The following is a 26,637-nucleotide window of genomic DNA, read 5'->3' as shown; positions in this document are numbered from 1 at the left end:
AGAAGGAGAAGGAGAAGAAGAAGAAGAAGAAGAAGCTAAGCCGTTTTTAACTAATTTCACATAAAACCCAAGATTTGTGCTTCTCTACAACAATCAAATGTGACAAAAGGTCAGTGACATGCCAGGCCCCAGGCACGAGTCTGCAAACTCTATTCTCAGTGAGCCCCTTCCCTCCTCGTTTTGGTTTGTGCCTGGCATTAGCACAGGGCCTGGTCCTGGCCAAGGTGTGTTCTTTGTCCCTGCTAGATGTGCTCAGCCCCACGCACAAAGGGCACATCACAGATCCCAGAGGAGTAAAGCACAGCTCCTCCACACCTGCGACTAAGGACCCCTGGCCTGACATAGGACTCACTGCTGATGTGTTCCTAATGGGGACAGGACTCTAGAGGACCATTTATTCAGCACCTGCTACGTGCCCAGCACTGCAAGTCATGGTGATTTCACACAACTAGTCCCAGTTGACCCTGCAGAGGAGGCATCCGATCCTTAACAACCAGAGGGAGGAAGTCAACTCCCCTGGGTTTTCAGAGCCGGGAAGAGGCAGGCCTATTTGGCCCCCGCCTCCTTCCCAGCAGCCCACACGGCCTTGCTGTGCACAGGCGTGCTGACACCCTGAATGTAGGGGTTGAGTGCAACTCCCTGCTAAGGTTTGCACAGAGGGGCCAGGGCAAGTGCCACAACCAGCACTGCTGCTTTCAGCATGAAGTTTCCTCATTGCACCAAGAGGGGAGGCGAGCTCTGTTTCCTAATATTACCTCCTTGGCCAAGGGCCTCTTTTCGATTGGTGTAAAGACCTGCAGCCCTAACTAGTTCTGTGGCTGTGGTCCTGGCCACTGTGTGGCAGAAATGAAGACAAGAAGCAGAGACTTATATCCTGCTTCTGTCAAGGGCGGGTCCTACAGCTCATAAGAGAACAGAAGCCAGTTTAGGAGGAGTGAGTGGCCTCCAGCCTTGAGTCTCTGAAAGCCCAATCACCCCAGAACCCCAAGGTGACATGCCTTGGGCTCTCTTAAAGGGTCTTGCTGGCCCTCATGCCCTCCCCTAATTCTAGCATTAGAAATTTCTAAAAGGGCAGGAGAGAAGAACTAAATTAATCTGGTAGAGAGGATAAAATAAGAACAAGAAGACACACTCCCCACTCACCCCACCTCTTTTTTTTTTTTTTTTTTTCAAGCAAATGCTTCAGGGTCATAAAGAAAGGGAGGGAGGAGAACCAGTTTTCCTCTTGGAAAAGGACCTGATGGAGCACACGTGAACTGAGTCTGTGAAAACCCCCCAAAGCAGGCCTTGGCTGGCCTCTGTAAGTCTCAGGACAAAGTTTAGGCTGTCATGTATCAGGTGAGTGAAAAGCCAATGAAAACACAAATAGCTAGCATTTAATGAGCACATACTATGTGCAGAGCGCTCAGGAGGTGTCAGCTACACCTCAGTGTTAACACAACAGTAAGAACCTGAGCTCCTAGGGGAAGTCATACTCAGGTCTGAGTATGACTTCTGGTTTCACCATCTAATGACCTTGTCGCCTCAGACAAGTGCATCATCTTTCTGCCCTGGGTTTACTCCCCTGGATAATATAATCCAAACAGTAATAGTTCTGCCTCAAGGGTTGTGGGAGGATTAAATGAGAAAGCCCACAGAAGCTCTCGGAACCCAGCTTGGTATGAGGTGAGCCCTTGATCCATTCTGGCTATGATTACCATGTGTGGCAGGAGGTTATGAGCTCTGTCTTGGAAATGAGAAACTTGGAACACCAAAAAGCAGTAGCAGTTGGTCAGCACACCGAGTGAGTCCTTGCCAAGCCTATCCATCCTCACCACTGCCAGGAAAGCCAGAGAGGGTAAACCCATCACTGGAGGCTGAGAGTCATGAATCAGGTCCCACAGCCTTGAGTTTTATTCTTGATGGAATCAGCTGGAAAGGAGCTGTGGGAGAGACTGTCTGCACTGGTGGCCAGGGGACAACGTGCCCCAGAGGCCCTCTCCCCGGCCTGGGCAGCCTTCTGGACAGAGCACAGAGAGTGGCCCTGGCAGCCTGAAGGCTGAACCTGAACCAGCCCCGGGGAAGGACCGAACTCCCTCGGAGGGACTCCCTGACTCGAGGAGGCTGGCCTCTAGCCACGGGCCCAGCCTCTCAAAGCCCCACCGCCAGGAGCAGCAGGCCTGAGTCTGGGGTGCAGGGAAACCCACAGCGGCCAAGCCCCTCGCCGTGCAGCGCCCCTTGGCTGGAGCCCTCAGGGTGCGGACCACCTGGCACCCATCCCGGAGCTCTCTCCCGGCCTTGGCCAGCGCCCGCACCATCTCCACGTGCAGGAGCACGGCGTCGTGAAGGTAGGCCAATAAGAGCTCACCTTCAGTGGGGGAGGCAGAGGCAGGGAGGACTCTCTCCATCCTCCTCCCCTCGTACCACATGCACACATGCACACAGGCACCTTATCTCCATCACTCCAGGGGGGGAAGAGGGCCGCCCACATGCCTGGGCCTGTGCTACCACAGAGGACACTGCCTGTTTGGGGCCTGGGGGCAGGGGATCCCAATTAGATCACGTGATCTGGGAGCACCTCTTTAAGCCAAAGGTGGGAGGGAGTATGGTTTAATTGAAAGAGGGCAGATTTGGGAGCCAAGCTGGCTCTGCTACTTTACTGGCTGTGAGGCTCGGGGTAAGTTCCATAACGTCTCTGAATCTCTCCGAATCTTACTTCGCTTGTTTACGAAATGAAGAGAAAGCCACAGTCATGGTGAATATCAGGAGAGTTAAATGCCTGGCACATAGCAGGTCTTCAATATTATATGTTCTTTTCATTTAGTCAACAAAAATATAAGTGCCTACCAAGGGGCTAGGCACCGTTCTCCCCATAGAACCTGGTACAGAGCTAACATTTAGTAGATGATGCCCCCAAATATTTATCCATTGATCGTCTTTTCTTCTGTGTTAGGATCCACGTGTCTTCTCCCATCCCAAACCATCTGCTTGCCTTGATCTATCCTAGCTCCACATCTCTGATCCCTCCATTCTGGTTCCTGGTCCTGGCACCCTGCTGGGAAAGGGAATTGTCGTGATCTGAGTCCACCTCCATGTATTTACTGGATTATTAGATCCTCAAAACTGCAGCCCAGAGGCAGATGTCCTCAGGAGTCTCAACTTGCAGGTGAAGAGACAGATGTGTAGGGAGGTTAAGCAATTCCCCCCTCAAGACCTGCAGTTAGTAAATAACAAAACTGGGATGGGAGCCTAGGTTTCTAACTCCAAAGCCACTGACATTTCACCTAGCAACCTCTGTCCTACCCTGTGGTGCTGGGGTGCAGATTTCACAAGACAGCATCAGACTACTGTTTACTGTGGGCTTTGGAAGATGAGAAAGTGTGTGTGTGTGTTTGTGTGTGTGTGTGCGTGCATATGCATGTGTGTATATCTGTGTGTATGTGTGTTAGGGGACAGGAGCAAGCAGAGGGGATACAAGAGGGAGACTATCAGCCAAACACAAATACCCCCCAAGGAGGGGGCAGGGAGGCCCCATACCAGACCTGCTCCTCCGCGGAGATGGAGCTGTAGAAGGGCGATACCCTCAGCCTTTGGTAGACTTGTTTCCAGAAGCCTTCATCTCCAGGGTCTTCTCCATAGGAGTCCAGAGTTATGAGAAGCAGTGACTCATAGATGGTGGGGAAGTGTGTCACCTTCTGATTTGTCAATACCTCCTTCCAAAAACTGTCCTAAAACACAATGAAATAAATGCAACCATTTGTAAGAAATAACCCTGTTCAAGGGAACCGCATAAAGACAATGTCAAATTTGAATCTCTCCCTTGTAATTCTCTGAAACACAATGACTCTGGGAGGCCTGCCATGCTAGGTCCACATTTTTGATCCAGCACTGAAGCGTGGGACAGAAGCCAAAAAATAATAGAAAAGAATAAAAAAATCATGTGGGGTGTCAAGCAGCCTAGATTCAGAAATCTTACCTTCTAGCAATCGGTAGCAAAAAAACTTTAAACATTTAGGACTGTTGATTCTCATTTTTCTGCCTGTGGTTTCAGTGGTTTGTTAGGATCATTATTATCTACATTATTATTATTTTTTTAAATAAAATTTTATATAATTGTATTTATTTTCTAATACAAAAAAAAGGAGGGGGAATCTATTGCAGAAAATATATAGGTTTATCCTATTTTCCTTCATATTAACATCTAGCTTTCCAAACAACATTTTAAATGTTGGTAAATATTTCCAGGCCCACTTGTGTATTTTTCCATTGAGCGCTCTGCTTTTTTTTTTTTTCCTGTTTGTAATCTAGTAGCTGTATTACAATATTTTCTTCCCTTTTTAATTTATTTTTTAATAAATTTATTTTTTATTGGTGTTCAATTTGCCAACACCCAGTGCTCATCCTGTCAAGTGCCCCCCTCAGTGCCCGTCACCCATTCACCCCCATCCCCCGCCCTCCTCCCCTTCCACCACCCCTAGTTCGTTTCCCAGAGTTAGGAGTCTTTATGTTCTGTCTCCCTTTCTGACATTTCCCACCCATTTCTTCTCCCTTCCCTTCTATTCCCTTTCACTATTATTTATATTCCCCAAATGAATGAGAACATATAATGTTTGTCCTTCTTCAATGGACTCATTTCACTCAGCATAATACCCTCCAGGTCCATCCACGTTGAAGCAAATGGTGGGTATTTGTCATTAGAAATGACAAATACATTATTATTATTATGAAATTAATGCCCACTCATTGTATGTATATATATGAAGTACAGCAGATTCCTCCGTGATTCCCCCACGGCCCCTTCCTGTCTATTCTGAGAGTTTTCCAGCTGTTCTAGGCCTGTCCAGAGGAGTGTGTAAGTGCATGCCTGTGCATTTTACATAAATAGTATCACACTATAATGCTGTTCTGCATCTTGATTTTTCCCCCACCTAAGCCTATAGTGGGAATATTTCATAGAGTGGATTTATGCTATTCTTTTTTTAAAGCAGGGTGAATTCAATTGCATGGATGTTGTGTGGTATATTTTTAGTTCTGTAAGCTTTCTGCCACTGCAAGCCAATTGGAATGTAATCATCCCGAGGTTTTGGGAGAAAGTGATGAGGGGGCTGAAAGGCTTCCCTGCCAGTACAAGACCGGGCCCAGCTCTCCTCATCTGCTGCAGGCAGGAGCAACAGAAGTGAAGAGAAAGTGGTGGCCAGCAATAACAAAGGGAGGTGGGAGGATGTTCTGGGAAGTCTGGCATATGTTGAGAATTATGACTGACTGCCCAGAGAAATCTAAGGCACTTTGGGTAATCCAAAATACTTCTTGATAAAGAAATAAAAGAAATCCAGAATATTATTATACATTTCTTTATTCCCTTTTGCTCCATTTCAGATTATGATTATATAAAACAAGCTCACTTTATGGGGCACCTGGGTGGCTCAGTCTGTTAAGAGTTGCCATGTTTGCAGCTCAGGTCATGATCTCATGGGTCGTGGGATTAAGTCCCACCTTGGGCTCTCTGCTCAGTGGGGAAGCTGCTTGTAGATTCTCTCCTGCTGCTCTTCCCCTCACTCGTGTTCTCTCTCCAGGAAATAAGTTTTAAAAAATAGAACAAAACAAGCTCACTTTAGAAAGATAAAACTTCTATAAAAATTATATAGCTTGTTCTTAGCTAAATGTACATGGCGTTTTTTAGAAGCCTGCTAGTGTGATGTGGTGATTAAATGGACATTGAGGCCAGCCCACCTGGGTTTGAATTTTGAAGACTAGTTCTCCCTCCTGCTAGTCACATGGCCTCAGGCAAGTTATGTCAGCCCTCAGGGACTTAGTTTCCTTATCTATAAAATAAGAAAAATAAAAAGTATCTCCCCATGGAGTGGTGTGAGTTGAAATGGATTTCAGTATATCGAGTGCTCACAGTGGGGCCTGGCACCCAATAAACACTCCATATGCAGAGTTACTGGGGCTCAGTCCCAGTGTCCAAAAGACCCAGCTATGCCACTCAGGAGCCCTGAGCTCTTGGGTCAGGTACCTTAGTTATCTGAGCCTCTGGTTCTTTGTCTGGAATGCTAATAGCATCTACCTCACAAGGCTGTTGGAAATGAGTGCCCTGATGGTGTAACTCATGCCTGGAATATCTGCCTCTCAGGGCTCTCAGGAATACTGAGTGCAGAAATACAAGTAATATGTGTACATATAGGGACTTAGAGAAGGGACGTGGTACATTTTAGCCATCCCGATCATTACCACATGGATAAAACCACTTAAGAATTGCCGAATGGGACCAGTATGTTGATTTTTCCAGGCCTTTGCTGGGGCTCCAACAGGGACTTCTCACTCACTATGCAGAAGAACTCTGGGTACGTTCTTTCAGGTCCATTTCAGTGCCCTGATCATAAAATGCAGACGTAAGGGAGCCTGGCTCATATAAGGTAGTAGTGAGTATTCAGTGAGATAATGCACTGGCATATAGCAAGTGTTCATTACTTGTTACTTCTTTTAAAAAAAAAAAAAGATTTTATTTATTTATTTCAGGGAGAGAGAGAGTGAATGTTAGAGAGTGTGAACAGGGGTGGGGCAGAGGAAGAGGGAGAGAGAATCTCAAGCAGACTCCCTGCTGAGCATGGAGCCCAACATGGGGCTCAATCCCACGACCCTGAGATCATGACCTGAGCCAAAACCAAGAGTCTGACGCCCAACTGACTGACCCACCCAGGCACCCCTACTTGTTACTTCTTACTGTGGGGATCACTGAGGGCTTATCAGCCCCTACCTCCAACCATTGCACAATAATGAAGACAAATTCTCCTGTGCTGAGTCCCAGGTTCTCTGCAGCCAGCAGAATAGTTTTTGCATCCTCTGAGCTGCAGATTAAGATGACAACTAAGAAGAGAAAAAAAGCCAATTGTACATGCTCACGAACATACACACGCATACACACTTTTCAAAAAGTGTGGCCTGGGGATCCCTGGGTGGCGCAGCGGTTTGGCGCCTGCCTTTGGCCCAGGGCGTGATCCTGGAGACCCGGGATCGAATCCCACATCGGGCTCCCGGTGCATGGAGCCTGCTTCTCCCTCTGCCTGTGTCTCTGCCTCTCTCTCTCTCTCTGTGTGTGTGACTATCATAAATAAATAAGTAAATAAAATTAAAAAAAAAAAGTGTGGCCTGAAACCATTTTAAATAAGCAAATGAGACCTGAACTTTCTCCTTCCTTGAGCATGCTTTAGGAAACAGGAATGCCTAAACCATCCCCAGCATATAAGCTTCCTAAAATGCGTCAGCAGCCCCCACGCTGGCAGCTTTTTCCTGCAGAACAAAAATCCTCACTGCGGGTCTCTCCCAAAGTACAAGCCAAAAAAGTTGGTGGCCGCTTCTGTGCTCTAGTTTCTTCATTTAATTCACTCAGAGCAACAGACCTGGCTTGTGACTCACCAGCCACATAGCAGTTAGGAGGAGTTCCCAGATAACCCAGAATCAGGAGCATTCAGACCTTCTGAGTTTGGATGAGGAGGAACGGGCCATCGAGCTTTTCTTCCATCCAAACACATCAGCATGCATTTTGAGGACACCCAAATGAAGTGGTGACTTATTTTTTTAAATGAGGTAAATGACAATCTGCTAATTTGAATCCCAATTGTGTGTCAGGCACTGTGCTGAGCCCAGGATACAGCAGTCCGCGAGAGAAAAGACCCCTGCCCTCAGGAAGCTGCCAGTCACACAACATACAAGTGAAGGCATTAAACAGATCATTGAAGATTCTAATTGGTGAAGGGGATGCTCTGATGTTAATGTGTCTGTGTGGTGGGGGCGTACTGCTCCATATCAGGTAGTCAGAAAAGGTCCCTTGGAGGAGGTGGGCTCTGGGCTGAGTCTGGAAGGATGAAAGGAAGCTACCTGTAGAAAGAGTGCTGGGTGGGGTGGGGTGGGGTGGGGTGGGGTGGGGTGGGGTGAGTTGGCGGTAGCACTCCAGCCCCAAGGGATCAGCAAGTCCCCAGTCCCAAGGCCAGAAAGGCTATAGGGGGCTTAAGTTCTTTGAAGAACAGAACGGAGTCAGTTACTAATTCATGCTAGAAAGTAGAGCCTCTTAAGTACCACAATAAAAATAATTGCTATCTTATGCTGACTAGTTATTATGTTCAGTACTTTACAGATATGACTTTAGTTAATCCTCATCATTCTGTAAGATAGGATGATTGTCTCCATTTTTCGGGGAAGGTATCTGACGCACAGAGAGGTTAATGTACTTGCTCAAGAGCACACAGCTAGAAAGTGTCAAAGGCTGGTTTCAAACCTAGGGCTGTCTATCTCCAGAGCCCATGCTCTAAACAATAACCCAAATGTGAGGACCCAGCCCACCTGGAATATGCTTCCAGAACCTACTCTGTGCATCATAACACTATTGTGTCAGGGATTTCACTTTAGATTGAAGAAAAAAACCAACTTTGTTGTTGGTGATGTTTTTATGTATCATTAATTTTGCACCCTATTTCCTTCTGCTTTTTACCCCCATAGAAAAATGAATAGTTCTTAGTTTTTTTTTTCAAACAATCTGCTTTTCCTATTAGTCTCTCTAAACATAAGCAACAGATGACTCTTTCCTACTTACTTCTGGCAACCAATGACACAGCCCTGAGATTCTTTTGACACGAGGCTGGATCATTGTTGGTGTATTTCACACTGACAGTGATGGTGAAATGGGATTTGAGTCCATTCTCTACAACCTTCCACAATTCATCCACTGCATCCCAAGAGGAAGTCCCAGAGTGACCTCCAAACATCCCAATATGTTTCCAGCTGAGGTATTGGAGACTTCTCTGGAGCACATCAACAATTCTGTGCATGGACAGCACAGGTTTCACATAGGTGTCATATAAGAAGTTGTCCTTCAGTTTTGCAGTTTGTCCAACAAAGTCAAACACAGGGATATCCCACTCTGAGTCCAGCAAGCCAATAATCTTGAAAAGAACAAAAAGAATGTCTTTCCATAATTGAGTTTACACTATACTCAAACTCCATTGTAAGGTATCTTTGTAAACTTAGGATTCAGTAAGTCTGTGGGTAATACTGGACCCTCTTTTTTGGAATATTGATGATAATGTCTTGGAGCCATCTTGAGGATGCAAAATCTCAAAGGACAAGAATAATCACCACAGCAAGCATTTATTGACTGATGTGTTCCTTATTCGTTTCTCAATACTTGTCATTAGGAACCTATTTACAACCAACTTGGAGGACTTTGCTCTTAAAGGAGCTTATGATCAACTATTATGGAAGGTAAGACATATAAAAATAGCTTCAGAGTTAAATATACCCTTCAATATTTATAGGCTAGGGATTTAGAGGAGTTAAGAGAAGTAAGACATTACTTCTGATTGGGGAATTAGGGATATAAAGAGTGAGGGTAGGGGAGTGAAGAAAAACTCCGTGGCATTTGAACTTCACTGAAAGAATGGGTAGGCTTTGGACAGCTAGAAATGTATCAAAAGAAAAATTCCAGAAGAGACTAAGATCCAAGTTCAAACATGAACTTCACTTGATAGCAGCCACTAACGACAGTTCTGCAGTATTTTTGAGAATGAGGGCTGCGATGCTCCTTCATATTCTGCTTTTGTATCCACACCTCTCGGAGCACGAGACACTAAGGACTTCTGCAAAGCTAATCCCATTAACTAAACAGATACAAGTAGAAGATATTTGCAAATGACTTATCAGATAAAGGGCTAGTTTCCAAGATCTACAAAGAACTTATTAAACTCAACAGCAAAGAAACAAACAATCCAATCATGAAATGGGCAAAAGACATGAACAGAAATCTCACAGAGGAAGACATAGACATGGCCAACACGCACATGAGAAAATGCTCCGCATCACTTGCCATCAGGGAAATACAAATCAAAACCACAATGAGATACCACCTCACACCAGTGAGAATGGGGAACATTAACAAGGCAGGAAACCACAAATGTTGGAGAAGATGCAGAGAAAAGGGAACCCTCTTACACTGTTGGTGGGAATGTGAACCGGTGCAGCCACTCTGGAAAACTGTGTGGAGGTTCCTCAAAGAGTTAAAAATAGACCTGCCCTACGACCCAGCAATTGCACTGTTGGGAATTTACCCCAAAGATGCAGATGCAATGAAATGCTGGGACACCTGCACCCCGATGTTTCTAGCAGCAATGTCCACAATAGCCAAACTGTGGAAGGGGCCTCGGTGTCCATCGAAAGATGAATGGATAAAGAAGATGTGGGATGTATACAATGGAATATTCCTCAGCCATTAGAAATGACAAATACCCACCATTTGCTTCAACGTGGATGGACCTGGAGGGTATTATGCTGAGTGAAATAAGTCAATCGGAGAAGGACAAACATTATATGTTCTCATTCATTTGGGGAATATAAATAATAGTGAAAGGGAATATAAGGGAAGGGAGAAGAAATGTGTGGGAAATATCAGAAAGGGAGACAGAACATAAAGACTCCTAACTCTGGGAAACGAACTGGGGGTGGTGGAAGGGGAGGAGGGTGGGGGGTGGGGGTGAATGGGTGACGGGCACTGAGGGGGGCACTTGACAGGATGAACACTGGGTGTTATTCTATATGTTGGCAAATTGAACACCAATAAAAAATAAATCTATTATTAAAAAATAACAATAAATAATAATAATATGGAAAACAGTAAAAATTCTAATGGTGTGTGGATGGAGTAGCTGATATGGGTTAGTAGTTACTAGGCAGGTGGTGGGCATATATAAATTAATTAAAAGTATTTCATAGAAAAAAAATAAACAGATACAAGTCATTTGTCTTCTTTGCTTGCCCTGGTTTACTGCAGTCTGTCGTATTTCACTCTTTCCCATTTACCCTTACCACCCCTGAATAATCTATTACACACCAAAGGGAAACCTACACAAACAAATGGTGTTTTTCTGTTTGAAACAAAACATTAATTGGCTGACAACATTTGAGTAAATAGTAAGAAGTCTACACACAACAGCACCAAGTCCAAACAATCCACAAGTTTGTTAGTGACCATCCACCAGTTAGTGAGCAAACTAACAAATATTGATATGAAGGGCCTTCTTTAAAGAGAATATTAACTGTTCTAATTACATCTCAAAGAAATGGTACCCCAAACCTATTTATAATACTGTCATCCTTGCCAAGAGATTATTCATATCTGTTCCATTACCTTTAAAACCATCTCTTCAATGAAAACTCAGCCAAAGTTTTTAGAAGGCTATACTTTACCTCTGCTGTTTCTGGGCATGCTGGTCCAAACTGGGCAGAAATCTCTTCTCTCTGGACCTGACTGGTGAAAATATTGAGACTCCTTGATGCTGCAAGTTGAGTTGGTATAAGTGAACTCCCAGCTGAAGTTTCCAAGGTCCACTGTCTCTGAGTTAATCTTGTCCATGGCAGTCTGGAGGCCTGAACCCAACCTTTGCACACTGAATGGATGGGAGATGTTCTAGGGGGCCTGGAAGCCTACAGTGAGGTTAGCAGCCTCAAGCCAAGTCACCAGCATACTGGTAAAGACTGTCAGAACTAGTGTTGGGTGGGCAGCATGACATTCATTCCCCAAACAGAGCCCAGATCTGAGTGAGGCCTCGGCACCTATCCTGAGAGCCATGGATGGCATCTAACAACAGTATCACTGCAGAACTTAGAGACTCAGCCTGCTGGTCACTCATGCCAGGAGCTTAAATGACAATGCAGAGTTCCCTGAGGATCACAGCATGCTTCTGTTCAGTACCATTAATTAACCAAAACCTTCCCTTTTCAAAGTCTGTTCTAATACATCTAGAAGCAGCAGTATTGAAAGAAGCTCAGGCAGGGAGTCAGCAAGACCCTGGTAATGGATCCAGTGACACCACTGATAAGTTTCATGGTTCTGGGAAGGTCACATAACCCCTACATTATCTGCCTAATTCTCAGATCCCTCCCTCACCAGTAAAGGAAAAATCATGAGAACCACTCAAGTTCAAGCAAATGGCCTAGGCTGGAATTCTAACTCCACCACATATTGTGTGACCTGGGACATATTATTTCCCCTCTCTATGCCTTAATTTCCTAATCCATAAAATGGGGGTAAAACTATAAAGGGATTGTTACTAAAGTGACATGATGAGGACTGAAAGTGATCCAGTGCCTGGCACAATGCCTGAGCAAAGAACCATTTCATCCACGTTAGATGATGGTGGTGGTGATGATGATGACAGTGTTGATTGATGTTGTTGATATCATTGTAATGATGATGATCCTCACCTACTGAATCCATCTTATAGGAAATTCTCCTAGATTAAGTGAGCTGATGGCTGTGAGGGGATTTGCCGACACCCAGTACAGCCTGTATCCCTCAGCCAGGCACCAGGGAGAGATTACTGATGGATAACACTGACTTTTCCTCTAAACAGCCCAGGGAAAAGCTGGAGACAATTTTTTGTTGATGAATAACATATGAAGTATTCCATATATAATATTTTACATATGAACTACTACTTTACGTGAAGTATTACAGGGATGGCAGGTCCCTTGGAAAGTCATTGCTATGCCCAGGTAAGAAGATCCAGCCACCACCTAGGCAAATGCTCATCAGTATAAAGGGTTTAGTTTCCCCCTACCATAGGCTTTCTTCTGGATCCCACTGGCAGGGAAGGGGCTGACATCTATTCACCTCAGGATTATGTATTTTGGCACAGTAAACTTGCTGTGGTTCTCAAAGCTTGATCTAAGGACCACATACATGAATATCTCCTAATGGTCAGATAGATAGATTCAAGGGCCCCACTGTAGACCCTCTAAACCAGAATGTCTTGATTTACCCTGGGAATCTACATTTAACATGCGCTCAGGCTTGAGAAACTTTGAGACAGTCTAAAGTGAGAGGAGGGAAAGACTAGCCAATGACTATCCACCTGTTAGTTATGTCCTTTCAGTAGCAAGTCCCCAGGATGGCAATAATGAACCTTGCCTACCTCAGAGAGCTATTTCCAAACCTGTGGATTAGAGGGGTTGGCTTTGCCCCAAACCAGACTCATCATAACTGGTTCTTCACTGAGCTACAGATTCCTTCTCTCCTCTGCTAGGACAGCTCAGGGTCAAATTGGCAAATCATCTGAGTCCAGACTCCTGTACTCTAACCATAGTTAGAGTTCCAGGGACCACTTTGACTCAGATGGTTTACCAGATGTTTGTGGGCCTGGGTGAGTCAGTTACATCTGTGCCTTAATTTCCTCAATTTCAGAATAACACAACATCACCCCTCTCAGAGGGTTGTTGTAAAGATATTGTGAGATTACATAATTCCTTAGCATGCTGTTTACCATTTAGTAAGAACTCAATAAGGGAGCATCCTTGATGGATGTATCATTGTACCAGTCCTAATGACAAAGGTAGGATTCTAGAAACAATGTTTTATTACATGCTCTGCATCCCCTCTCCCCCTTCCATATACAAACTCCTTAAAACTTATACTCCCACTTTTTAGATTCTTTATGTTTACAGATTATCTTTCTCTGAGAATCCTTGAGGCCAAGGTGACTGTCTGTGTCCCTTCTTGGATCCTCAGATCCAGCACAGTGTTGGGCCTTTAAACATGCAAATTAATATTAATCATAATTTGTATGAGTTCTTTTTGTATTTTTAAGCACTTACACATGGGTATGGTGAAAACCAGAAGAAGATACCAGTAAGGTTCGATGTTGATGAGAGTTTAATAAATAGACATACACTGCTGAGTAGGAATGTTAATTCTCAGTATGCATCCGAGTCTTAGAATATATGCATTTTTGACTCAGAAATTCCAATTTTAGGGATTTGTCCTAAAGAAATGAAATCATATGATAAAATTTAACCACAGTGCTTTTTTTCTAATAGTCAAAAATTAGGCCCAAACTGTATACCTGAAACGAATATAACATTGTATGGTAACTATACTGGAGTTAAAATAAAAATCTTAATAAAAAAATTGAGCATAAACTTCATGTCCAATAGTAGGGGCCTGGATAAATAGCCTGGGATTCATACCAATCAGAATGGTATTTTAAATGTATATTTATTGACTTGGAAAGATAGTCACAATGTATTAAGTGAGGTAGCACATTATAAAATCGACATGTACAGGGTCACCTGGGCAGTGCAGTCGGCTGAGCATCTGACTCTTGACTTCAGCTCAGGTCTTGATCTCAGGATCATGAGATCGAGCCCCGCATCAGACTCTGCACTCAGTACGGAGTCCGCTTGAGACTCTCTCCCTCTGTCCTTCCCCTACTCTCTCTGTCTCTCAAATAAATAAATATTTTTAATGACATGTACAGTATTCTATTTTTATTTCCTTAAAAAGTCACAGAAGGTTGCATAGCAAAAATTACATACACTAAACCACTAAAAGTTGTTCTCTCTGGATGATGGAAATTATATGGGTGGTTTCTTCTCTTTATTTAATTTTCGTGTTTTTTGTCTTAATGTCTGTAATGAGGAATAAAAGTGAAAGTTTTAATTAGTAATAAATAAACTCTACAGAATTGCACTTGTGGAGTGAAAGCACAGGCTTTAACTCATGCTGTCTGAATTCGCAGGTCGGGAAAACCTCGCAGTGATCGGGGTCTTCACACCTCGTAGGCACTTGGCTTACCTCCGTGGGCTCTAATTACTCTCTGCTGAGCTCGGTCCCTCCCATTTCTCCATTGCCCTCAGTGGAAGAGAGCAACAGAGATGCGGTGGTCCAGGTGATGGCAATCATTATCCAGAAGACAGTTGCTGTAGCTACAGGCCCACCCACTGTGTGGGGCGCACTTGATTGGCTGGAGTTTCTGTTCATGACCCAAGCTGAGATTAAAAGCAGCTGGGGGGGCTCTGTAGGGATGGTGGTGGCTGAGAGGGGGCGCATTGTTCTCCATTTTGCTTCTCCAGACTCCTTTCTTCTAGGAGATTCTTATGTCTGGAAGTTACCAGTGCCATGGTGATTGATGGGGGATGCCACATGGTTTCATCTGATGATGGTTTGGAACAAAAGTAGCCTGTGCATGGCCAGCAGAGGTACAGAGTTTGGTTTTCTATGTGAGTGGGGTAGTGCTTTGATTCATAGCTACTTTAACCCATCTCTGTTTTCTTCTTCTTTTTAAAAAGATTTTATTTATTTATTCATGAGAGACACACGAAGAGACAGAGACATAGGCAGAGGGAGAAGCAGGTTCCCTATGGGGAGCCTGATGTGGGACCCGATCCCAGGAGTCTGGGATTATGACCCAAGTCAAAGGTAGATGCTCAACCACAGAGCCACCCAGGTGCCCTCCATCTCTGTTTTCTGAAGAGATTATTACAGAGGGAGGGTTCTTTCTGCCTAATTTATGGCTTCCTCAATGGTGACAAGCCTGTGCCATAAACTAGACACAAAGCCAGCTGTTCAGCATCCACAATCAGATAAGATTAGCTGATCCAGGGTGCTAGCATTTCAATAAGACCTCTGGCTTTTCTACCTGCCTTCCCCCACCCCCAATCGCTTCCCTTCAGTTTGTAAATCAGTGGCCTCATCATGTTTAGAGAAAAAGCAAAGGTCCAGAAGCAGAAAAAGGTGTTGAAGTGTAAGAGGAGCCTATAATCCCCTTGAGGGAAAGACAGAGGGAGAGGTAACCATCACCCCTGTCCTCACACTCTCACATCTTGTCATGTGTTCTGGGAAAAGGCATCAGCCTCAGGTTTTGCTAAGTAAATAAGACCAGATCTGAGCCTCCATTTTCTTATTGAAGAAGGGGCAAAATGGCAGGGGGCAGAGCCTTTGACTTTACCAGCTTCTTGTCCTAAAACCCTAGGACCCTGGTGGACTCATAACTAACCAAGTATTCTATGCTTGGTGATAGCAACAAGTTTGTTTCCAGGTCCTGCTTACAGATTTCAAAAGGGAGCATCCTACAGATCTAGCACATCTGGTACTAACCATCCTCTAAGTAAGAGCAAGTAAAAAGGCAGCTATTACCTGTCTGGGTGTGAACTTCCAACTTCCCTGTTGTGCTCTCCACTCTTTCAAATAGTTGTGATGCAGTCAATGAATACAAAGCTAGTAAGTAAATGTTTGAGGAGGCACAGGAAAGTGGGGTAAAGGTTGAACTTGTGTAAAGGGAGAGAGTGTGTTTTCTAGAACTGAAACAAAGTAAATCCTTTGGATCTCCTTTAGGTGACCATTCTTAACTAGTTCTAGAAGGCCAAGGATGAGGCACTGGCTGTGGCTTTCTGATGAGGACATGCTGGTCTTGTTTCTAGAAATGTTTATATGAGGGGCCAACAATCCTTGTTCATGGAGACATGACTTCTTAATGTACTTCAACATCTGATATTTATCCTGGGAGGCTAAAATATGCTTCTTCTGGCCTGTGATGGGTTGCCCTTTCTCATACCTGTTTCCACCAGGAATGAGTCTTTGCCACCTGAATGGTGCTTCTTACAATCTAGGGATCCTACTCCATACTGTTGAGTTTTCTTCTGGCTACAGATATAACCTGAAGTTTAGCAGGTTGGTCCAGTCTAAAGGCCATATTTCTGATCTGAATGTTTATTTTGTGGTCTTTGACCTGCCTTCCAGATTACTGCTCCCAACCCCCCAATAAAGCCTTAGCATGACGAGCAAAAACATTCAGAAAGTGGAGGGTAAGAGGGGCAGTTGTCTGCTCAGTAATCTAAGATATTTAATAATATTAACATTGACGCATTACTTCCCAAGCCATTTTCAATAAAATGTTAAGTTTTCCAAGAACACCTTTCCTGCCACAGTGTCCCAGATGCTGAACAAACAAAGTGCCCCTGCCTTAATATATCTTTCTCTGATGAGTATACACTTTAAACCCATAAGCATGATCTGCTTCTCCATCCCATTGGGGGCCTGTGTGACATAAGGCTTGTTGTCTGAGCAGCTTCTCTCGGTGTGTAGCCATCTAAAGCGAGGCAGGATGTTCCTTTCTGACTCCTCCACCCTCTTCAACTTCTTGTCTGGAGAGACCAGAACCCCTCCCACTTCCTGGTATTTCCGCTCCACTCATGTGAGAAGTTCCCAAATAGCTCTCTAGCCAGGCTCTCAGGGTTGTGCTCTCATGCTGTGAGCCCAGGGAACCAAGACTGCAAAACAGAGGACCATGTCCCTAAGGGGTTGGTGAAGAGGGAGGTGTTGGCATGCCCCCCAAAGTATGGATACCCCCATCTGCATTCCTCACTCACCCTCCTGGAGGAGGTAGTGTAGCGAGATGGTTGGGGGCACCGGTTTGCAATGAGATTTAAGCTGACTTGTACATGTTATGCAGTGTCTAAACCTCGGTTTCCTTATTTCTAATTACCCTGATGAGCTCATGTGAGGATTAGATGGAAGAACAGATGTAGATAGGACACGCAGGCTGGTGCCTGGCGTGGAACAGTAGCTTTAGAATATGGGACTGTTACTCCAGTCAAGGTCATAACCTCTGTGGAAGGGATGTTTAACTCATGCTGTCTGAATTCGCAGGTCGGGAAAACCTCGCAGTGATCGGGGTCCTCACACCTCGTAGGCACTTGGCTTACCTCCGTGGGCTCTAATATGCCAAAGCTATATATGCAAAGCAAAAGACCTTACTGTCTTCAAGTTCTTCCAGTTATGACATGTTCGCTGCTGCCGCTGAGTGACACACCTTTTGTTTATATTCTGGAGGCATTAAAGCCAAGAACCTATGGTCTAAATCAGCATTGTCCGAGGAAAATACAGTGCAAGTCCCTTCAAAAATTTAAAAATTTTCAGCAGACCTATTTATAAGAGGACAAGGAACAAGGAGAATTACTTATCTAGCATATCCTAGATATTCTCACTTCAACACGTAAGCAGTATTTTTAAAACTGACATGTTACGCTATTTTCTTCCATACTAAGTCTCCAAACTTTGGAATATGTTTTGTATACATCTAAATGTGGACTTGCCCCCTTTCAAGTGCTCAGTAGCCATATGTGGCTCCTGGTTAGCTATTGGGCAGCACAGATCTTAATCATTCCTCTCAGCCACCTTTCTAACCTGCTGGGAAATGCCGATGATTTTTACCAGATTATTGAGGGTTCTGGGAATTTAGAGCTGACAACCTCTCTCAAGGATCTTTCCACTTTCCATCTGATTCGTAAATGTTCCTGGAAACCACTTGCAGGAGCAAGTTGCCTGTGTCACTTTGTCACTGACAAAGGAGCAAGTTGCCTGTGTCCAACCTTGCTGACATCATGAACCTGAGAGTAAGCGTATTTATGTGACACACTACCCTAGATGAGGCTGTTCACAAGCATACCAGCCACTGTGAGGGCTGAGGGCCAGTACTTCATGGCCCATCCGTGTGCTGTGGCTTACCAGTCAGAAAGTTCAGACCGAAGTCTACAAGGCCATGTGCTCTGTGTATGTTGTGTGTGTGGGGAGGTATGGCATATCTGGGAATAGGGAAAACTTTGTATCGCAATCTATGCAAACACTCTTCTTGTAGACTGAGTGCTCACACTTGAATAACACTTCCTTCCCACAAAGAATGAGCAAGTGGCCTCAAGGGCCTGGGTGCTCACGCTGTTTCTGTTCATGACCCAAGCTGAGGAAAAATGAGCTGCTCTAGCACTGAAATGGAGGCCAGCTTCTCCCACACATGTTGTGAAGTCTCATGGTCCAAGATTTTTTTTAAAAAAGATTTATTTATTTATTCATGAGAGACACAGAGAGGCAGAGACACAGGCAGAGGGAGAAGCAGGCTCCATGCAGGGAGCCTGATGTGGGACTTGATCCTGGGTCTCCAGGATCACACCCTGGGCCGAAGGCAGCACTAAACCGCTGAGCCACCCAGACATCCCCCCATGGTCCAAGATTGACACAGTGCCCTGGGCACTCACGACTAAGCAGACCAACCTGAGGGTTGCACAGCTGGATCTATGGTGCATTGGGCCTCTTGAGTTGAGTGAAGTGAGGCTCTGTGTGGGAAATGATCTCAGTGGCAGGAAGGATATCTAGGCAGATGGAAAGCCCTTCTGAGGAGGGAAAAGGTAGCTGTTGTTTCACCCTTGGCATCAGATCCTTAGGCTGGCATTGTGTCCTGCTTCCTCTAAGACAACAGCTCTTAATTTTCTTTGGGAGACCAGTGAAAGATTCCTGAGATAAAGCATATATATAAATGCACAAGATGGCAAGAGGTTGATGGAATGGGTCATACTCATAGATACATACCTAAACTTTGGACTCGACTCCTTCAACTCAAAATCTGACTCTGAAACTTTGCCAGCTATTAGGCACATGCCTTGGGCAAGTTAATTGGCCTCTTTTAGCTTTTCTTTTACAGAACAATAAATTCTTTATGGGGACACAGTGAAGTTAAGTGAGATATTGCAGACAAAGCTCTTGGAACAGTGCTCAATAATGTTCCTGATACCTTGGAAGGCCTTTATAAAGGAGCTGGCATAAGAACCTTAGCTTGCTACCTGGCAAGGTGTACTTTGAGTGCCATAAGCCTTTTGAAACATCAGATAACCAAGGGAAGGGTGGGTATAGAATCCTGATAGTTGGAATGGCAAATTATATGGCACCCTTGTTAAGAGTTTAAGGAACTTTGCCCCTTCCTCTTCACATCTCCGTAGAAGGGTAAACTTCAAAGTCAGCTCTGCCATGTGGAAAGCTAAAGGTCATTCCCTCACAGTTTTATTTGTACCCACTCTATACCATCACAATGTGTCCTCCTACACAGCCACCTCTAGAGAGGAATGTCTTGTCTCCTTTCTTTCTGAGCCACCATTACTAAGTTAACATGAGTGGATCCAGCCTATAGCTCTAGGCTCTGCTCTTTCTCCTCTTATTGCTTGACTTCTAAAGACGTTAGATTAGCAGTTGAAACAGGCTAAGATTCTTCCTAAGTAAGTGTTTCCTATGTCACAAATCATAGCCATCTGGTAGGTTTATGGTGAGGGCCAAAGGACGCCTGTGTCACAGGCCCCAACAGATACTGAAGGTTTGGATGCTGAGGGTACTGTCCCCACTTAGACCTCACAGATTTGTTAAAAGATAGTGGAAATGTTTTATAAACTGGGAGGAGCTACATAAATTCACTGTGGCACTACATAAAAAGTCAGCCTGCATATAGATCTGTCTTTCCCTGCTTTCAAAAATGAAGGAAACCTGGAGTCTTCTTCTAGAGAGCTATCAGCCACTATCATAAGATGTATCTGGGAGCGACTGGGTGACACAGTGGGTTAAGCATCAGATTCTTGGTTTCAGCTCAGGTCATGATCTCAGAAATGTGGGATTGAACCCTGTGTCCTGCTCTACGCTCGCTGCAGAGCCTGCTTAAGATCCATTCTCTCCTTCTCCTCTTCCCCCTCTGCTCACCTTCTCTTGCTCTCCCTTAAAAAAAAGAAAAAAAAAAAGGATGTATTTTGACTATTTACAGGCTGTGTTATAAAACTCTAGAATACTGGCTCCTGGTCTTCTGGAATTGTTGTATATGAAATACGTGGTTTCTTCGTCTCTGCCAAAGGCGAGGGCATATAAACAAACCAACCCCAGCACTGTGTGTAAGTGTGTCCAAACTGTGGCTGTTGGGTCAGACTCATAACACCTGGAGCACCTTACCTATAAATGGCATAAAACAATAAAGTTTGCACTTTGTGGGGGCTACAGGATGCTCAAACCTTGAAGGAATTTGTATTGAATTCTAGATGTATATGGCTGTGGGAAGGGTGGGGAAAAATGGAGGGTGCTGTAAAGAAGCCTTATTTCACATAGGTGTTTTTTTTTTAACTTTTTGTTTTTGAGGTTTTTTTTTTTTCTTGAAGAGAGATGATATAGGAAATCGTGGTTTATAAAGAGACTGGATAGCCCATGGGGACACTGGAGACTTGGCTTCCAGATTCCCTTCTCTTACTGAGTCTATGCCCCAGCTGCTTTACATTTTACTATCTCAGGTATCCTTAAGAATAAAGTTAAGGTTGTTGGATCAGATGACACCCCCTGTACCCCCATCCTCATACCCACATGGGTTGTCTGGTTATGATGCTGCGGGACTTTGACATTTACACAAGGAGAAGTGAGGCAGGGAATGTCAGTACCTCCTGTTACTACCAAGGTGCCACTTTGAGACTAGCCTGCCTACGACCTTGAGGAACATCTGTCTTCCACAGCAGTAATGAGTTCTACTCTGGGCCCCATTTTCCTCCACCTGCAAGGTCACCATAGCCAAGACTTCCCCAAACACAGTCCCTTTTGACATTTCAGTAGTTGGGCTCATTAAAGGCAAAGTGGCTGCTTGGTTCAGTGGTGTTCCTCATGTGGTCCCCAGACCAGCAGCATGTATATCACCTGGAATTGTTAGAAATGCAGATTCAAGGCCCTAACCTAGACCTATTGAATCATAAAGTCTGGCACCAGCCCATAAATCTGTATTGCAACCAGCTCTCCAGGGGACTGTGATGTTTGCTAAAGTCTGAGAATCACTGGTTTGGAGCATCTTTTTCTCTAAGCAAGTATGGCATAGTAGGTGGCTAATTAACACAGTTTGGCAGGAATTCAACAAATGGGTTCAACTCATGCCCCCAGTTTTCATTAACCCACATGTTCTTTAGTTATTTCTTAGCCCTTTTCCCTCAGGTACTAAGGCAGGACTAGGGCTGTGTGCCATCAAGTGATTTTAAAGACCCAATGCACCTAAGACCTGGGTAAGAGTCTGTCCTACTAAAACCTAATGTGGTAGCTGCTTCATATGGGAGTCCACAGGACAAGGTGTTGGCTTCTGATTTTGAGGTTATTAGCTGACTGACTGAATACAATTAGAAGAAACCTAATGCAGCATTGCCACAAATTTCTGCCAGCCCAGTACACAGAAAGTGGTCAAGTCTAAAATCTCCTGGTGGTTAAATGACTACGTATCAATGAAACAGAACCATATCAGGACAAAGGCACTGAAGTGGTTGTCTGGGGCCAGAGTCAGGTGTCACTTTCACAACGAACTGGTTGTATGATTCTGAGTGACTCCCTTCACCCGAAAGGCCCTTGGTGCCCTTGCCCTCGTCTATAACACGGAAATTGAACACGATCTCTGGAGCCTCTTTCATCTCCTTTTTGTTTAATAATGGTGCCCTGCAGTCTTAAAGAGTTTAGAACTAAGAATGATGACCAGTGATCTCAGAATGGAAAGAGAGAGGGGCACCTGGGTGGCTCCATTGATTAAGCATCTGACTCTTGGTTTCAGCCCAGATCATGGTCTCGGGGTAGTGAAGATCAAGCCCCACGTCTAACTCCGAGCTCAGCATGGAATCTGCTTGTGATCCTTCCTTTCTCCCCCTCCTCACTCTCTCTAAAATAAACATATAAAATCTTTTAAAAAAATGTCAAGAGAGAGCTAGCAGAGGTTGAAAAGCGATGTAATAGTAATGTACTTCTTTAAGGACCTTCCTAAGCCATGGGAGGTTCAGGCTGCATCCGTGGTTCTGCATTCTGAATTCGACCCAGGTAGGCTTGCCCCTCAGTCTAGATGCTTGAAAGATTTGTCTTATTTCATCATCTTGGAGATGTTCTCGTTCTGGAGGGGGTCACTGGCCTCTTCTGGAAGAAGACTGATCTTGAAATGCAGACCTCTGCCTATCTGATTCTGAAAGTTATAGCTTGAACCAATTAAAGTGACTTCCCATGTTCCTCTCAATCTCACCTCGAGGAGCAGGTTTTCCCTCTTTGTTAGCTAGACCTTCCTCTTCCTATCACAGTTTCAGGGATTCTGTCCCAAAAGCAGATGTGAAGACCTACTTGTCCACTTCCTTTCCCTTGAGGTTGGGCTTCATAAAGATTTTGCTTGTTAAATGACAGCTTTCAGAGTAGAGGGTTGTCTTTTCTTCTCCTTCTTTTTCCTCAGCCCTTGCATAACTATCCTGGTTTTAACCTTTTGCCAAATTCTACACTTGTCACTGTTGGAGGTTACTCCATGTGTTTGAACAGGTAACTTCTACCTTTGAACCCCTATTGCAACAGGTTCAAAGGTTTCAGGGAGCTTGTTGGTCACTCTCAAGACGGAACACATTGGCTTCAGATGTGGCCTCATCACAGGAGCTGTGCAAGGGGCAGAGTTGTCTGGATGTGGTGCTGATCCAGTGCAGCCAGCTGTGAGGAGTGCAATTCCTGGGCCCAGGAAGGGAGCGTACTCTTGCAAGGTAAGCTGCAGCATGGCTTCCTACTCTATACATCTAGGGACGATAAGGACAGGGACAGGTGGGAAATGCATGTCTCTCCTCGGTCTAAGGGCTCTTTTCTGACATGAAATCACAGTTGTTTAAATAGCGATCTCAGCTGACTTGTGCAGAGGCGAAACAGAAACCAGTTGGAAAAGAAGTAGAGACATCGAGGCTGTATGAATGGTGGCAGGAGGTAGATTTGGGAGAGAAAGTCGTTAATTTCACTAAATGGAACTACACTAGGGTTAAAAGTCTTAAGGGCTATAGACCGAGCCAAGCTGTGTTTCTCCATCTTCCATTCAAAAATTTTCCTGTCGGGTTGGTTACAAAGGCTATTTGCCAGCTTCTGATGACAGCGAGTCCTACTTGGAAGGGACTAGGGGAAGAGAATCCTTAGCAGACACTGTCTTGGGTGCTGGAGTCTATGCTAGGTGTGTGGCATGTGTTACCTCGTCCACGCACCACCTTCTATGAGGCAGGTGGGATTGCTCCCATTCCACAGCTGAAGGAAGTGTCTCTGGGCTGTTAAACAGCCCAGCCCCAGGCGACCTACCCAGGAGGAGGTGCGGCTAGGATTACAGTCCTGATCGGTCTGTCACTCCAGGCTGCTGCTGCAGAATGCAGAATTCTGCTGGGTTACCGAAACCTTCCATTATTTCCTGGAATCTTGAGTGTGCCTCGTGTGCACAGAGGATTGAGTAGGAATGCAACTCCGTAGCCTGTTTGAAAGACCGAGGCAATTCTGAACTTGAGTGTCCAATCCTGGAGGAAAATAGTAAAATGGGAGTAAAGCTCATCTGGCCCTGAGCTCTTCGTCTAGCTGGTAAAAGAAGCCAGCACTCGGAGTGTTTAAGGTAGCTGAGACTGGACCCCTGTTTGGCCATCCTATGCTCTCTGCTGGAGGGAGCTGCTTCTAGAAGAAAGAGCTCCCGTCACTAAGCAAAGCCAAGGGCCCCTCCAGCTGCGAGATGAGCCAGGGCAGCCCACCTCCTCTTCTCTGACAGGGTCTTTCTTCCATGTCTAAAGGGGACTCCTGAGTGAGGCCAAGGGATCAGCTCCCATTGTCTGAGATTGCAATGTAGCTCATACTGGCATTTTGTTTTGTTTCAGTTTGGAGGCTTTAGGATCTCCTCTCTGTAGAGAAGACGAATCCTAACCTAGCTCTGGTAAAGGGCCGGGTTCATATTGAACTTAACATAAGCCTTCTTGAAAGAACTAAGGCCAGAGAAAGTGTTACTTAATTCTGGGGTGTCAGGGAGAGGGGTAGGAGGGAGCAGGAGAACTCATGATTTCTGCCTCTAAGTCTAAGAATGGAAGCTCTCATGCCCTTTGTGGCCCCAGCCTTAGGGGAGTCCAGTGAGACTACTACAGGTCCTGTTATCCTCTAGACCAATCTCCGGGACCCTTCCAGAAGGTCTACACATTCAGAACAATTTTTACAATAACACTAAGACGGGATTTGCCTTTTCCTGTTGCTGACTCAAGTGTGTCCAGTGGGGTTTCCAGAAGCTGCAAGATGCAGCATCAATCTGACAGCTAATGGCATATATGCTTGTTGTATTCCCGTGGTTTAAAACATTCCCAGTTTTATTTTTATTTATTTATTTTTAAGGATTTTATTTCTTTATTCACAAGAGACACAGAAAGAGGCACAGAGACATAGGCAGAGGGAGAAGCAGGCTCCCTGCGGGGAGCCCGATGTGGGACTCCATCCCAGGACCCCGGGATCACACCCTGAGCCAAAGGCTGACACTCAACCACTGAGCCACCCAGGCGTCCCTGTTCCCAGTTTTAATTTGGGGGAAGTGAGCGGGGACAGCAGACTGGACTTCTAGTTTAGATTTTGAGGTACAAAAATCTAAGGGCTGATGTGTCAGAGGAAAAGAACAGGCTCTCCATCCGTGTCCCTGACACTCTTGACTTGCTTGTTTTGTTGGCTGTATCAGAAGTGCTTGGGGACCGAGGCAGGTGGAGAGGGAGCATGGGTTGGAGGAGGGTGACCCTGCCAGGTGCTCCACGATCAGGAAGGATGAGGGGACCTGGGGCTGGACCTGTCCTGGGAGCCGATGGGGGAGCCCTGTCCCCTTCCTGGCACTGGTTGTCTGCTGGAGCAGCCTCAAGTCAATTTGGTCTGTTTGGATTTTTTTTGTCTCGGTTTCGAGGTCGTCAGACACAGGGGCGAAAGTGAATTGTGTGCTGCAGGCTGGCTTTTGTTTGAGCCCTTAGAGGCTGGGGTTAAGGCTTTGAAAAGGAGCCAGGGCGCCTGGGCGGCTGTTCTCCTCCTGGTCAGAGCAGCTTCCACTTTCATTTGTGAAAGAAAAACCAGGAAGTGAGGTCCCCGAGCACGTTTGAAAGCCCGGCCATGGCCTGACTCGGGACAGCTCAGGCAGGGGCACAACCGGGGCGCTCCGAGCCGTGGCCAGCTGCCTGCATGGATGCTCCGGAGCCAGCCTGTCCCTGGATGAACTGGGGCTGAGGGAAGGGCGACAGGGATTCTGTGCCAGGAAGAACCTGGAGCCTGGAAGCCCCATTCGCAGGAAGCGCCAAGAGATGCACCCCCCTCCCAGGGTAAGGGGAACCGTCCTGGGGGGGCACTTAGCAAGGGGTCTTGTGTGCATGAGGTAGAGGCCGACAGGGCACTGTCACCCCTGGCTCCAGGCAATCTAGAGCTTGCTGTGCCCCGAGCACGTGTAGTGCTTTCCTCTCCCTCCCAGGTCTCTAAGGGACCCCTTTAAACCTTCCTTATCAGGAGGAGCGAAAGGGAAGGAGGACCGTGGGGGTGTAAGGGGTGTGGATTGGATTTTCTTTCTCCTGCCTCTCTCGGGGGAGGTGGGCTACAGGCCAGACCTCCTCAATATTCATTGTGAGCTTTGACTCCTTCTCTGCTGAGAAGTGATGGATCAGAGGTGGGTGGATGGTTCCTGAATGAACTTAGATCTGTTTAAGGGGGGCCACAAGTTGAATCTCAGGTGAGCTTCAAGGACCTTCAAAGAATGAGCTTTAGAAGGGATTCCATGGTTCAGGATTGTTACCTCATGTGGGGATTAATCTGTTTGGTGGTCTGAAAAGTAAAATTGAATCTGGAGCTTGTAGGAGATCGGTGTTTTACATCAGCAGCAGAGTCTTTAAAAAATAGTCAAGTTTAATTTCAAAAAAGATTGATTTAGTAAAAATCATTTTTAGTAAAAATTTTTAGTAAAAAATGTTTTTAATAGAATAGTTGGTTTCACTTGACCCCCTCCCTTTATATTCCAGCACGGGAGTAACACTATGGAGGAGGGGTCCCCTCCGATGGATACGTATTTGAGATGAACACAGAATAGTCTTGTAAGAGACATGGTAAAAATTCTTGTAGGCATCACTTGTATGTTTGGCACAATCTAGAGAACAAAACACAAAGACCACAAATATTTAGAGAACAAGCAGATAATAGAGTTAAATAGGTGGTAGATAGTAAGATGCAGGTGGTAGGGACTCTGGCAAAATGCA

At 45.3% G+C, this 26,637-nt stretch overlaps 2 protein-coding genes across 3 annotated transcripts in view; one reads left to right on the top strand and one right to left on the bottom strand.

Annotated features, from left to right (window-relative positions):
- Positions 1-11,596, bottom strand: part of LOC144300844 (guanylate cyclase 2G-like) — a 45,296-nt gene extending 33,700 nt beyond the window's left edge. Inside the window, 6 exon segments of the mRNA XM_077877044.1 lie at positions 2,198-2,342; positions 3,522-3,707; positions 6,737-6,846; positions 8,570-8,918; positions 11,215-11,293; positions 11,295-11,596. Of these exon segments, the coding sequence (XP_077733170.1) occupies positions 2,198-2,342; positions 3,522-3,707; positions 6,737-6,846; positions 8,570-8,918; positions 11,215-11,293; positions 11,295-11,596 (1,171 nt within the window).
- An 11,375-nt stretch (positions 11,597-22,971) lies between these two features.
- The window catches only part of ACSL5 (acyl-CoA synthetase long chain family member 5), a 40,960-nt gene continuing 37,294 nt past the window's right edge, over positions 22,972-26,637 (top strand). Inside the window, exon 1 of one of the 2 annotated variants that reach the window (XM_077877628.1) lies at positions 22,972-23,127. The gene's annotated coding sequence lies outside the window, so the exon portion shown is untranslated. Of the gene's footprint in view, positions 23,128-25,449; positions 25,717-26,637 lie in introns of those variants that run through there. The other variant, XM_077877627.1, reaches the window with a different exon arrangement.

Source organism: Canis aureus, chromosome 29, assembly GCF_053574225.1.
Source record: "Canis aureus isolate CA01 chromosome 29, VMU_Caureus_v.1.0, whole genome shotgun sequence".
Lineage (NCBI taxonomy): Eukaryota > Metazoa > Chordata > Mammalia > Carnivora > Canidae > Canis > Canis aureus.
This window is presented reverse-complemented; position numbering and strand designations above follow the sequence as displayed.